The 13,610-nt window shown below is 39.5% G+C and overlaps 1 protein-coding gene across 1 annotated transcript in view; it reads left to right on the forward strand.

Moving 5' to 3' along the window:
* The window catches only part of LOC139767574 (leucine-rich repeat-containing protein 40-like), a 75,332-nt gene that overhangs the window by 13,969 nt on the left and 47,753 nt on the right, over positions 1–13,610 (forward strand). Inside the window, exons 3-6 of the mRNA XM_071697009.1 lie at positions 1,198–1,299; positions 4,427–4,548; positions 9,460–9,643; positions 12,655–12,878. Of these exons, the coding sequence (XP_071553110.1) occupies positions 1,211–1,299; positions 4,427–4,548; positions 9,460–9,643; positions 12,655–12,878 (619 nt within the window). The 5' untranslated portion in view covers positions 1,198–1,210. The remainder of the gene's footprint in view (positions 1–1,197; positions 1,300–4,426; positions 4,549–9,459; positions 9,644–12,654; positions 12,879–13,610) is intronic.

Genomic DNA, 13,610 nt, shown 5'->3' on the forward strand with positions numbered 1-13,610 from the left:
AAGAGAGACTTTTGTACGTAAATATGCTGAGAGGGGCAATGGGCAGGACAGCTGATCACTATCTTTGGAGGCAAAGTTGAAGATTAGAGGTTTCAGAAAAGAGGAAATGCTATCAGTTCGATGAAAGTAGTGAGAGTAAGTGAGCATGGAAAAGAGATGTGTGAGGAAATACCAGGAGCGATTAAATGTAGAACTTGAAAAAGTGTGAGAGTAAATGAAGCAAGGGGAGTTATTTAGGGAAGGAGTGATAACATGTCAGAGATGCACGTGGAATGCAAAAGGTGGAAATTGGGCAGATTAGAAAAGGTAGTGAGTGGTAGGATGAAGAAGTAAAGTTGCTAGTGAAAGAGTAAAGAGGGGCATTTGGTAGTATTTACAGGGTAAGAGTGCAAAAGATTGGGGAATGTGTGAGAGAATGTGGCAGGAGATCAAGAGGAAGGTGCTGAGGTTAGAAAAGGAGGAAATGAGAGTTAGGGTGCATGAGTATCAGTAAAATTTAGGGAAAATGAAATGGTTTGGAAAGAGATAAATGATACCCAAAGAATGAGAATAAATAGAATCTTCAGTGAAAGGGGTAAAAGAGGAAGTGGTAACAGTTAGTGATGAAGTGAGGAGATGGAGTGAGTGTTTTGAAGGACTGTTCAATGTGTTTGATGATAGGATAGCAGATGTAGGGGTATTTGGCTTGGGATGGTATGTGAAGTGAGAGAGTCATGGAAAGTTGATCTTTTTAGGATATAAATAGATATATGTCATATCAACATGTAATGTCATTTTTTATTTTTTGCAACATCGTTGGGCCTTTAGCACTTAAAGAAGTAGAGGTTGTCAGTTACAAACATTAAGGGAAAATTCTATATATGCTATAGATTTTTAAGTGCTGGGGTCAGTGTGCCTGATAAGCATATATAGAGTGTGAAATTTTTACAAAATTGCAACTGATGCCCATGCTTTTATTTTAGTAACACTGATTGACATTGACACAGCAAAGCAAGTGTGCAAGCATTTATAAGAGGATATCGGTAGACATCCTGTGGTTGATGCTGAGGATAGTTATTATATTTATTTATTGTTTTAGGATTAGCACTCTTAGAAGGAAGAAATTTTTTTTAAGGTTTTGGCTGTTTCTTCAAAAGGATTGTTTATGAATGTATTAAACTGGCATTAATGGTGTTCTTGTTTTTGGAATTCTTGCAGGTTATTGACAAGTATGTCAAATGAAGGGGTGAAAATAAATATTGGAAGCTTTAGGAGTCGCTTACCTACACCAAGTAATCGAATACGAACATCGGGAAACAGGTACAGCTCAGATTTTTTTTTGAGAGATGTACAGGTTATTCATTCTTACATCTAACACACTAATGATGCAGAGTTGGAATGCATGTGGAAGTTTTTGGATGACACTGAGCATCATTGGAACACCATAGTTTTAGAACATGATTTGCTGATTGTTGATGTTGAAAACATTTGGGTTTAGGGCTCTTCTCATAGTAGTCTGCATGAGCCTGTATAGGCTCATTGTATTGCATAACTGCAAATCATGGTCGAGGGAGTGAAAGTGGCAGCAGTGGATTATAGTGGGGATGATCCACTGGCTGTTTTCAGAACTGTTGGATGAGGTCTGGATGGTAATTGGAGAGTTTGTGGAGTATCATTGTGCTAAATGCCTCTTGATATGTGGTAAGAAGAACCAGGGATAAACTAGTACTGGTGTTTGCAGATGTGGATTCTTGCATATTTTGTTTGTAAAATTTTTGTGTGAAGCTAAATTTAGAGGAGAATAGGAGGCATATTGCATGGGGGGGGAATGGGGGAAATGATTTAACTGTTTTGTCTTTCATAGTAATGATAATTGGATAGAGCGGTGGATGCATCATATTATTTCAACTGTCTTTTGTTTAATTTGAAATGAGATTTTATGATAAAATGAAATCTTGCCATAAGCCTCATTTTCTAAGAAGCTGTGTTATCTCCTCTGTAACATCATAGAATGGTTTGCAAATTAAAAGATGGATTATGGATATACATGTGCTCCCTACTTATGGCTTATGCAACTTATGACCATTCATGCATATGACTGGAAATGCTCCCTACTTATGGCTTATGCAACTTATGACCATTCACACATATGACTGGAAAAAAATTTGTATTAAGAAGATATACATATGGAGAGAATGAGTGAGGAAAGATTGACAAAGAGGATATATGTGTCGGAGATGGGGGAACAAAGAGAAGTGGGAGACCAATTTGGAGGTGGAAGGATGGAGTGAAAAAGATTTTGAGCGATTGGGGCCTGAATATACAGGGGGTGAGAGACGTGCAAGGAATAGAGAGAATTGGAATGATGTGGTATACCAGGGCCAATGTGCTGTCTATGGACTGAACCAGTGCATGTGAAACATCTGGGGCAAACCATGGAAAGGTCTGTGAGGCCTGGATGTGGATAGGAAGCTGTGGTTTTAGTTTGTTACAATGACAGCTAGAGACTGAGTGTGAACAAATGTGGCCTTTTTTGTCGTTTCATGGAGCTACCTCACTGAAGTGGTGGGTTACTAATGATACTGCTTCCTGTGGGATGGGGTAGCGACAGGAATGGATAAGGCATGCAAATATGAATATGTACATGTGGATATATGTATATGTCTGTGTATGTATATGTATGTATATGTTGATATGTTTATGTATGTATATGTGCGTTTAAGTATATATGTGTATATAGTGGATGGGTGATTCTTCATCTGTTTCCTGGTGCTACCTTGCTAATGTGGGAAACAGCTATTGTTTAATGAATATGAAAATAAATAATGAAAATTATGTTTAGGTGTATGTTTACCAGTGCTAATTGCTGCATGCATATGATGGTGAATGTCTGATGATTCCTGCATTGTGTATATCACAACGTCTCTCATTTACCATTCAGTAAGTGCAAGTTATTAAAGTGATTCTATTAAATTTTTATGCTGGATAAAATCATTTTTATGTATTAAACCCCAAAGATGACGAGCAAGAATAAAAACATATTACGTGTTGATAGATCTGGCAAAAAGCCAAGGAAGATGCTCGATTTGGAATTGAAAATGAAGGTAGGCACCCAATATGAAGGAAGGAAATAAGTTAATTTGATTGCACATAATCTACAGTTGTCCCTTTCAATGGTCTCAATTTTAAAGGACAAAGAAAAATACATGAAGCAGTGTAAGGTTTGGCAAATATGAAGTCTACGATAATAACAAAGCATTGACAGGGACCCATCCATGAAATGGAAAAGTTGTTGATGCTGTGGATGGAAGATCAAATTCAAAACATGTACCACCAAGCTTACTAACAATTCATGCGAAGGCTAGAAGTCTTTTTGAGACTCTGAAGGAGCGAGTGGTAGAGGATTACATCGGGACTTCACAGCAAGTCATGGTTGGTTCCGTAGATTTAAAAGAGGATATAACTTGCACAACAGTTAAGTCACAGGTGAAGGAGCTGCTGAAAGATTCATTAAAAGTTTGGATGTATTAATCTGTGGACTAAAGAATTAGGTAAAAGTTAAAAAGAAACTACAGAATCTATAATAAATCTGGTTAATAGAAAATGAGATATGATAGAAATTGAGTAGGATAAAAGAATGCTGTACAGGTAAATGAATTCCACATACCATGCTGACATATGTCCGACTTAAATCCACTTTGATATCTGACTGGGCAGCCAGAATGGAACTTGGATGTATGTCAGGAAGCATCTTTTCAGTGAATTGAAAGCACTAACTGTTAAGACTAGGTGGCTTATCCGTTGGGGCTGTGTCCCTAGATGTGGAGACACCTGAAAAACTCAAGCTGAATCACAAGCTGTTGGCTGGCTTTGCCTGCCTCAGCTGTGTTGCTTTATCTTCACTTAAATTGGCAATCACATACTTACTAACCAGAAGGATAAAGTACTGAATGAGCTGCGCATTGTTTGTCCATGCTGGGAATTGCACCCAGGCCATTGGTTTGGTAGTCAGCAACTCTAACCGCAACACCACTGATGTGCCTGGATATACAGTAGTCTGGATAAATGGAGGAAAGGTCTAAAAGCATGCATGTCAGTGAGGAGATTAAGTATAGATATGAATACATGGGGTAAGATGAATGGACAAATCAATAGAGTATATGCATAAGATTGGTGTCATTAAGGATGAAGCTGTAGCTCTTTTGGCATATGGAAGAGTTCTTCCGTGAGCAACCCTGCTGTATGGTGTTAAAAGTCCTGTACAATAAAATAGATATACAATTGATCTTGGCTCTACCTTACTAACATAGGAATCGCTATCAAGCTTTGAAAAAAGAATTGTATCAGATGCAGTTTGATATGTAAGATTAGATCCTTCATTTCTTGTGATTAACAAGATTTATTTAAATTCTTGTGTACTGATATCAACTTTTCATACTACCGTCAGGTTGCCAGGAGCACCAGTGAGTAAAGCTGTTGGATCAGTTGGGCGTTTACCACATCCTACAGCAACAAGATCATTAGCCCCTCTGAAGGCACCACCAGCTTTGAATTCTGAACAAGTGATTGGTATGAAACTAGAAAGGATGATTTTTTTTTCTCATTAATGAACATGGACATTTTTAGTAGTAACTCTTAAGGTGATAGGTCATTTATATATGCTCTTACCTGAGAAACCAAAATACAGCCATACTGTTTTTGCATACTAGTATATGGGCAGGAGGTTAGGAAGCATATTCATCACATGATTTCAATTATAAGATTATCTGGGGGAATATGATGTCTTTCTCATGGAGACACCACAAGTTTTTAGAGAATATGCGGTAAAATTTCCTGTATCAGCATGGCATTAAGGAGACTATGGTCAGGGTAGGAAACTGATACACCATCACTAGTTCTTATTATCTTTAATGATAAAAACTTAGATACTTAGAATATTACATAACCAGCTGGAAAAGTGATATGTAATGTTAGTTTGATTCTGTGGTGAATGATGATGTATAAAGAAGAGCAATGAAACCCGATTCAGAGGGGAGATAAAATCATTTTTATCCAGAAGTCAGCAATATAAATGGTAACATAAGATATGATAATCTCTGGGGATAGGGGAGAAAGAATACTTCCCACGCATTCCTCATGTGTCGTAGAAGGCGACTAAAGGGGATGGGAACAGGGGGCTAGAAACCCTCCCATCCTTGTATTTTAACTTTCTAAAAGGGGAAATGGAAGGAGTCATGCAGGGAGTGCTCGTCCTCCTCAAAGGCTCAGATTGGGGTGTCTAAGTGTGTGTGGTTGTAACCAGTATGAGAAAAAAGGAGAGATAGGTAGTATGTTTGAGGAAAGGAACCTGGATGTTTTGCCTCAGAGTGAAACGAAGCTCAAGGGTAAAGGGAAAGAGTGGTTTGGGAATGTCTTGGGAGTAAAGTCAGGGGTTAGTGAGAGGACAAGAGTAAGGGAAGGAGTAGCACAACTGAAACAGGAGAAGTGGGAGTATGTGATAGAGTGTAAGAAAGTAAACTCTAGATTGATATGGGTAAAACTGAAAGTGGATGGAGAGAGATGGGTGATAATTGGTGCACATGAACCTGGACATGAGAAGAAAGATCATGAGAGGCAAGTGTTTTGGGAGCAGCTGAGTGAGTGTGTTAGTAGTTTTGATGCACGAGACTGGGCTATAGTGATGGGTGATTTGAATGCAAAGTTGAATAATGTGGCAGTTGAGGGAATAATTGGTGCACATGGGGTCTTCAGTGTTGTAAATGGAAATGGTGAAGAGTTTGTAGATTTGTGCACCGAAAAAGGACTTGTGATTGGGAATACCTGGTTTAAAAAGAGAGATATGCATAAGTATATGTATGTAAGTAGGAGAGATGGGCAAAGAGCGTTATTGGATTACGTTGATAGGCGCGTGAAAGAGAGACTTTTGGATGTTAATGTGCTGAGAGGTGCAACTGGAGGGATGTCTGATCATTATCTTGTGGAGGCGAAGATGAAGATTTGTAGAGGTTTTCAGAAAAGAAGAGAGAATGTTGGGGTGAAGAGAGTGGTGAGAGTAAGTGAGCTTGGGAAGGAGACTTGTTTAAGGAAGTACCAGGAGAGACTGAGTGCAGAATGGAAAAAGGTGAGAACACAGGAGGTAAGGGGAGTGGGGGAGGAATGGAATGTATTTAGGGAAGCAGTGATGGTTTGGGGCAAAAGATGCTTGTGTCGTGAGAAGCATGGAAGGTGGGCAGATTAGAAAGGGTAGTGAGTGGTGGGATGAAGAAGTAAGATTATTAGTGAAACAGAAGAGAGAGGCATTTGGATGATATTTGCAGGGAAATAATGCAAATGACTGGGAGACATAAAAGAAAGAGGCTGGAGGTCAAGAGAAAGGTGCAAGAGGTGAAAAAGAGGGCAAATGAGAGTTGGGATGAGAGATTATCATTAAATTTTAGAGAGAATAAAAAGATGTTTTGGAAGGAGGAAAATAAAGTGCATAAGACAAGGGAACAAATGGGAACATCAGTGAAGGGGAGCTAATGGGGAGGTGATAACAAGTCATGGTGATGTGAGATGGAGTGAGTATTTTGAAGGTTTGTTGAATGTGTTTGATGATAGAGTGGCAGATATAGGGTGTTTTGGTCGAGGTGGTGTGCAAAGTGAGAGGGTTAGGGAGAATGATTTGGTAAACAGAGAAGAGGTAGTAAAAGCTTTGCGGAAGATGAAAGCCGGCAAGGCAGCGGGTTTGGATGGTATTGCAGTGGAATATAATAAAAAAGGGGGTGACTATATTGTTGACTGGTTGGTAAGGTTATTATATATGTGTATGACTCATGGTGAGGTGCCTGAGGATTGGCAGAATGCTTGCATAGTGCCATTGTACAAAGGCAAAGGGGATAAAAGTAAGTGCTCAAATTACAGAGGTATAAGTTAGTTGAGTATTCCTGGTAAATTGTATGGGAGGGTATTGATTAAGAGGGTGAAGGCATGTATAGAGCATCAGATTGGGGAAGAGCAGTGTGGTTTCAGAAGTGGTGGAGGATGTGTGGATCAGGTGATTGCTTTGAAGAATGTATGTGAGAAATACTTAGAAAAGCAAATAGATTTGTATGTGGCATTTATGGATCTGGAGAAAGCATATGATAGAGTTGATAAAGATGCTCTGTGGAAGGTATTAAGAATATATGGTGTGGGAGGCAAGTTGCTAGAAGCAGTGAAAAGTTTTTATCGAGGATGTAAGGCATATGTACGAGTAGGAAGAGAGGAAAGTGATTGGTTCTCAGTGTATGTCGGTTTGTGGCAGGGGTGTGTGATGTCTCCGTGGTTGTTTAATTTGTTTATGGATGGGGTTTTTAGGGAGGGGAATGCAAGAGTTTTGGAAAGAGGGGCAAGTATGCAGTCTGTTGGGGATGAAAGAGCTGGGGAAGTGAGTTAGTTGTTGTTCGCTGATGATACAGCGCTGCTGGCTGATTCGAGTGAGAAACTGCAGAAGTTGGTGACTGAGTTTGGTAAAGTGTGTTAAAGAAGAAAGCTGAGAGTAAATGTGAATAAGAGCAAGGTTATTAGGTACAGTAGGGTTGAGGGAGAAGTCAATTGGGAGGTAAGTTTGAATGGAGAAATACTGGAGGAAATGAAGTGTTTTAGACATCTGGGAGTTGATCTGGCAGCGGATGGAACCATGGAAGCAGAAGTGAGTCATGGGGTTGGGGAGGAGTCAAAATGTGTGTTGGAAATGAGATGTTTGAGGACAATATGTGGTGTGAGGTCGTTTGATTAAGTAATGAAAGGGTAGAGAGATATGTGGTAATAAAAAGAGTGTGGTTGAGAGAGCTGAAGAGGGTGTTTTGAAATGGTTTGGTCACATGGAGAGAATGGGAGAAGAAAGATTGACAAAGAGGATATATGTGTCAGAGGTGGAGGGAACGAGAAGTGGGAGACCAAATTGGAGGTGGAAGGATCGAGTGCAAAAGATTTTGAGCGATTGGGGCCTGAACATGCAGGAGGATGAAAGGCGTGCAAGGAATAAGGTGAATTGGAATGATGTGGTATACTGGGGTCGACGTGCTGTCAATGGATTCAACCAGGGCAGGTGAAGCGTTGAGTAAACCATGGAAAGTTTTGTCGGGCCTGGATGTGGAAAGGGAGCTCTGGTTTTGGTGCATTATACATGACAGCTAGAGACTGAGTGTGAATGAATGTGGCCTTTGTTGTCTTTTCCTAGTGCTACCTCACACGTGTGCTGGGGAAGGGTGTGTCATTTCATGTGTGGTAGGGTGGCGATGGGAATGAATAAAGGCAGCAAGTATGAATTATGTACATGTGTATATATGTATATGTCTGTGCATGTATACATATGTGTATGTTGAAATATTTAGGTATGTATATGTGTGTGTGTGGACTTGTATGTATATACATGTGTATGTGGGTGGGTTGGGCCATTCTTTCGTATGTTTCCTTGTGCTACCTCGCTAACGCGAGAGACAGTGACACAGTATAATAAATAAGATAAATATATTATCTATGTTATCCCTGGGGATAGGGGAGAAAGAATACTTCCCACGTATTCCCTGCGTGTCATAGAAGGCGACTAAAAGGGGAGGGAGTGGGGGGCTGGAAATCCTCCCCTCTCATTATTTTTTTTTAATTTTCCAAAAGAAGGAATAGAGAAGGGGGCCAGGTGAGGATATTCCCTTAAAGGCCCAGTTCTCTGTTCTTAACGCTACCTCGCTAACGCGGGAAATGGCGAATAGTTTGAAAGAAAGAAAGAAAATATTATCTATGTATTTGTATATGTACATGTACGTATATATGGGAATAGACAAAGGCAGACAGTATGAATTATGTACATGTGTATTTATGTATATGTCTGTGTGTGTATATATATGTGTACATTGAGTTGTATAGGTATGTATATTTGCGTGGGTGGACGTGTATGTATATACATGTGTATGTGGGTGGGTTGGGCCATTTCTTTCGTCTGTTTCCTTGCGCTACCTCGCTAATGCGGGAGACAGCGACAAAGCAAAATGAATAAATAAATAAATGAATACGTATATATGTATGCATATGAGTGGATGAGTCATTCTTCTTGTGTTTCCTGGCACTACCTCACTAATGCAGGAAATGATGATCAAGCATGATAAGATAATAGATACTAATTTTGAAGTAAATAAAAAACCTGTGTTTTAAAAATTGCCCTGATCATAGTTATTGGCAAAGGCTTGAGAGGGTAGAGAGTTCCAGTGCTTCAAGGTATAGGGAAAGAAATGTTTATTGACAGTTCTTATTGCATGTTACACACTTAGAACAGGGTGAGCTCAGCTTGGAAGTAGATATTCAAGGTATTGGGAAAGAAATGGTTATCAACAATTCTTGTTGCATGTTACACACTTAGAACAGGGTGAACTCAGCTTGGAAGTGAATATTCTCTTGTAGGTTTTCTTATATATTGTATGACTTTTTTTTGCACCTTCCTATTTTATGTATTTATTTTTAAAGATTTAAGGAGCTCACAGAAGTCAATGAAACCTGTGCGACCACCAAAACCTAACCTTAATCAAGGAGCTTTGCGAAGTAGCTCTCGAGGTGTCTCCAATACTTCTGTTCCATCATCCAAAATGAACCGTGGATCAGGATCTCCTGGGTCCAGCAGAAGAGATTCTGACTCATTTGATGAAGATGGGTAAGTTTCATAGTCGTCTTTACATAATATCTCAAAGAATACACCAGATTTATTAGTGAATAATTTTCAGAAGATATACTGTATTTTGATATATTGCTGTGGAATTAAGTCTCATGTTTAGTGTATAAAGTAATATCTTCTAGTGCACTTACTGTGCAGCATATATTCTCTCATTAGAACCCCATGCTTAGATATCAGTTTATTATTGAATAATTTTCAAAAGATATGTATTTTGATATATTGCCATGGCATTAAGTCTCATGTTTAGTGTATAAGGTAATATTTTCTAGTGCACATACTGTACGACACATATTCTCTCATTAGAACACATGCTTAGATATCATTCCTGTTGCTCTATCTCCCTTTTTTACACTCACTTGACTTATGCATTTGAATTTCTTTCCTAGATCCAGTTCCCCATCTCTATCAAGTTTTCTTTGTAAAGCATCCATAACCTCTGTAATTTTTTTTATTGATTTGTGTTAGCAGTCATCTTAAATCTGTAATACTTGAATTTTGTCAAAAGTAACTTAGAACTTACATATCTGCCGTTACTTATCAACTCTCTCTCATCTGTGATAAAAAATTTTATCTTTCTTCTTGTAGTCATTTGAATTATCAAGCCTGATTGCATTAACCCACCATTCCCCCTTAACTTTCTCTAGCACACAGGTAACATATCTGAGTTATAGAGTATCTGCAGTTCCATTCACATGCATTTATTTTGTACTTGTCTCTATCCATTTACCCTTGTGAATATGCATATCTTGTTAAAGGCAGTTTTAGGCAAACTACCTTCATCAGAGATCAAATTCAGGAAATGGAAAATCCAAATTGCCTTGGACATTTACAAGAGCTTAAGTTTTCATATAAAGACTTGTTGTAGGCCATGGGAATCATTGTATCAGAACTAATGTTCATAAGCTTTGCTTAAATTTCCCCCTAGTATTTTAACATTTGTATGTCTGCTAAGTGTTGGGTTTGTGGCAAGGGTGCAAGATGTCTCCATGGCTGTTTAATTTGTTTATGGATGGGGTTGTTAGGAGTTAATGCAAGAATTTTGGAGAGAGGAGGAAGTATACAGTCTGTTGTGGAAGAGAGTCCTTGGGAAGTGAGCCAGTTGTTCGCTGATGATACAGCCCTGGTGGCTGATTCTGGTAAGAAACTGAAGAAGTTGGTGACTGAGTTTAGTAAAGTGTGTGAAAGACGAAAGCTTAGAGTAAATGTGAATAAGAGCAAGGTTGTTAGGTTCAGTAGGGTTGAGGGACAAGTTAATTGGATGGTAAGTTTGAGTGGAGAAAAACTTGAGGAAGTGAAGTGTTTTAGATATCTGGGAGTGGATTTGGCAAGGGATAGAACCATGGAAACGGAAGTGAGTCACAGTGTGGGGGAGGGTGGCAAAGGTTCTGGGAGTGTTGAAGAATGTGTGGAAGGCAAGAACATTATCTCGGAGCAAAAATGGGTACGTTTGAAGGAATGGTGGTTCCAACAATGTTATATGGTTGTGAGGCATAGGCTATAGATAGGGTTGTGCGGAGGAGGGTGGATGTTTTGGAAATGAAATGTTTAAGGACAATATGTGGTGTGAGGTGGTTTGATCGATTAAGTAATGAAAGGGTAAGAGAGATGTGTGATAATAAAAAGTGTGGTTAAGAGAGCAGAATACGATGTATTGAAATGGTTTGGTCACGTGGAGAGAATGAGTGAGGAAAGATTGACAAAGAGGATATATGTGTCAAAGGTGGAGGGGACGAGGAGAAGTGGGAGACCAACTTGGAGGTGGAAAGATGAAGTGAAAAAGATTTTGAGTGATCGGGGCCTGAACATACAGGAGGGTGAAAGGCGTGCAAGGAAGAGAGTGAATTGGAACGATGTGATATACCGGGGTGGACATGCTGTCAATATATTGAACAAGGGCATTTGAAGTGTCTGGGGTAAATCGGAGAAAGTTCTGTGGGGTCTGGATGTGGAAATAGAGCTGTGATGTCAGTGCATTACACATGACAACTAGAGACTGGGTGTGAATGAATGAGGCCTTTGTTGTCTTTTCCTAGCGCTACCTTGTGCGTGCATGGGGGGAGGGGGGGTGCCATTTCATGTGTGGCGGGGTGGCGACAGGAATGGATGGATGAAGCATGTATGGATATGTATAGGTATGTATATGTGCGTGTGTGGTGTGTATGTATATACATGTGTATGTGGGTGGGTTGGGCCATTCTTTCATCTGTTCTTGCGCTACCTCGCTGCGCAGGAGACAGCGACAAAGTATAATAAAAAAAGAATACTTATTCATACTTGCTTGCCTTTATCCTTTCCTGTTGCTACCCCACCACACTGGAATATGCATACCCCCCTTTTTTTTCAGCGAGGTAGCTCCAGGTAAGGACAAAAAAGGCATCATTCGTTCACATTTAGTCTAGCTGTCATGAGTAATGCACCAAAACCACAGCTCCCTATCCGCATCCAGGCCCCATGGTTTACCCCAGACGCTTCACAAGCCCTAGTTCAGTTCATTGACAGCACGTTGACCTTAGCACACCACATTGTTCCAATTCACTCTGTTCCTTGCACGCCTCTCACTCCTGTATGTTCAGGCTCCAATAGCTCAAAATCTTTTCACTCCATCCTTCCACCTCCAATTTGGTCTCCTGCTTCTCCTTGTTCCCTCCACCTCTGACACATACATCCATCTTGACAATTAATCTTTCCTCTCTCATTCTCTCCATATGTCCAAACCATTTCAACACTCCCTCTTCTGCTCTCTCAACCACACTCTTTTTATTTCCACACATCTCTCTTACCCTTTCATTACTTTGTCAGTCAAAGCACCTCACACCACATATTGTCCTCAAACATTTCATTTCCAACACATCTACCCTCCTCCATACAACCCTATCTATATCTCATGCCTTGCAATCGTATAACATTGTTGGAACTACTATTCCTTCAAACATACCTATATAGATAGATAGATAGATAGTAGTATCATTCATGATTTTTTTCTATTTTAGGACAAAGACACCAAAGTTGAGTCCATTTCACAAGCCGGGAGCTAAGGGCCACAGTTCCATTCGAGCGAGAATTCGTGTTCGTGGAGGAAGGCCTGTGATGCAAGGGTTTGCTAATATTGGTGCTGTATTTGGTACAACAAAAGGGGATGACTTACATCCACAGATCATTAGAATGGCAAGAAAATCAGGACAACTGAACCTGTCAAATAGAGGAATGGCTGAAGGTAAGATTGCTATAATATTTTTATCTTTTAATCATATATTGATTCATAAAAAGGATGTATAGAGCATATTTTTGTACTTCGATGGGTAGTAAAGAAGTTTTGTTTTATGATTAAATGCTTTTCATGCTTTAGTGAGGTAGCATTAGGAATATTTGAATAACAGCCTCCAAATTCAGACTGTTGCGTATAATGCACTGTACTAGACCCTACCATCCACAGCCAAGCCCCAGTAGCTAATTCCATGGTTTTCCTTAGTTTATGCAGTTCACTGTGTGTGTTTGTTTTCTGTCATAGTTGTATTTCCCGTATTAGCAAGGTTCTGCCAGGAACAGATAAAGAAAAGGCCTCTTTGTTCACATTCTTTCTCTAGCTGTCATGTTTGATGTAATAAAACCAAAGCCTCCTATCCACAACCAGGCCCCATGGACCTTTCCATGGTTTACCCTCATTTCTTCATATGCCCTGGTTCATTCCATAAATAGTACATTGCCAAGTGTATGTAATGAATTTATTTAAGTCTTTTAATTGCTTGTGTTAGTTTGTATCTTGGAACTGCATATATTTGTTTACATTTACTCTCATCATTTATCATCAGCTTGTAGCAACAGATCATTAAACTGCTGTAGGTAAATAGATCAGTTTAACATTAGTATACAGAAACTAGGGCATATGAAGTGACCAGGTCTGTTAGGCCTTTTTGTGGGTAGGGGGCTATTGTTTCAGCACATTGCA

Source organism: Panulirus ornatus, chromosome 62 (genome assembly GCF_036320965.1).
Source record: "Panulirus ornatus isolate Po-2019 chromosome 62, ASM3632096v1, whole genome shotgun sequence".
NCBI lineage: Eukaryota > Metazoa > Arthropoda > Malacostraca > Decapoda > Palinuridae > Panulirus > Panulirus ornatus.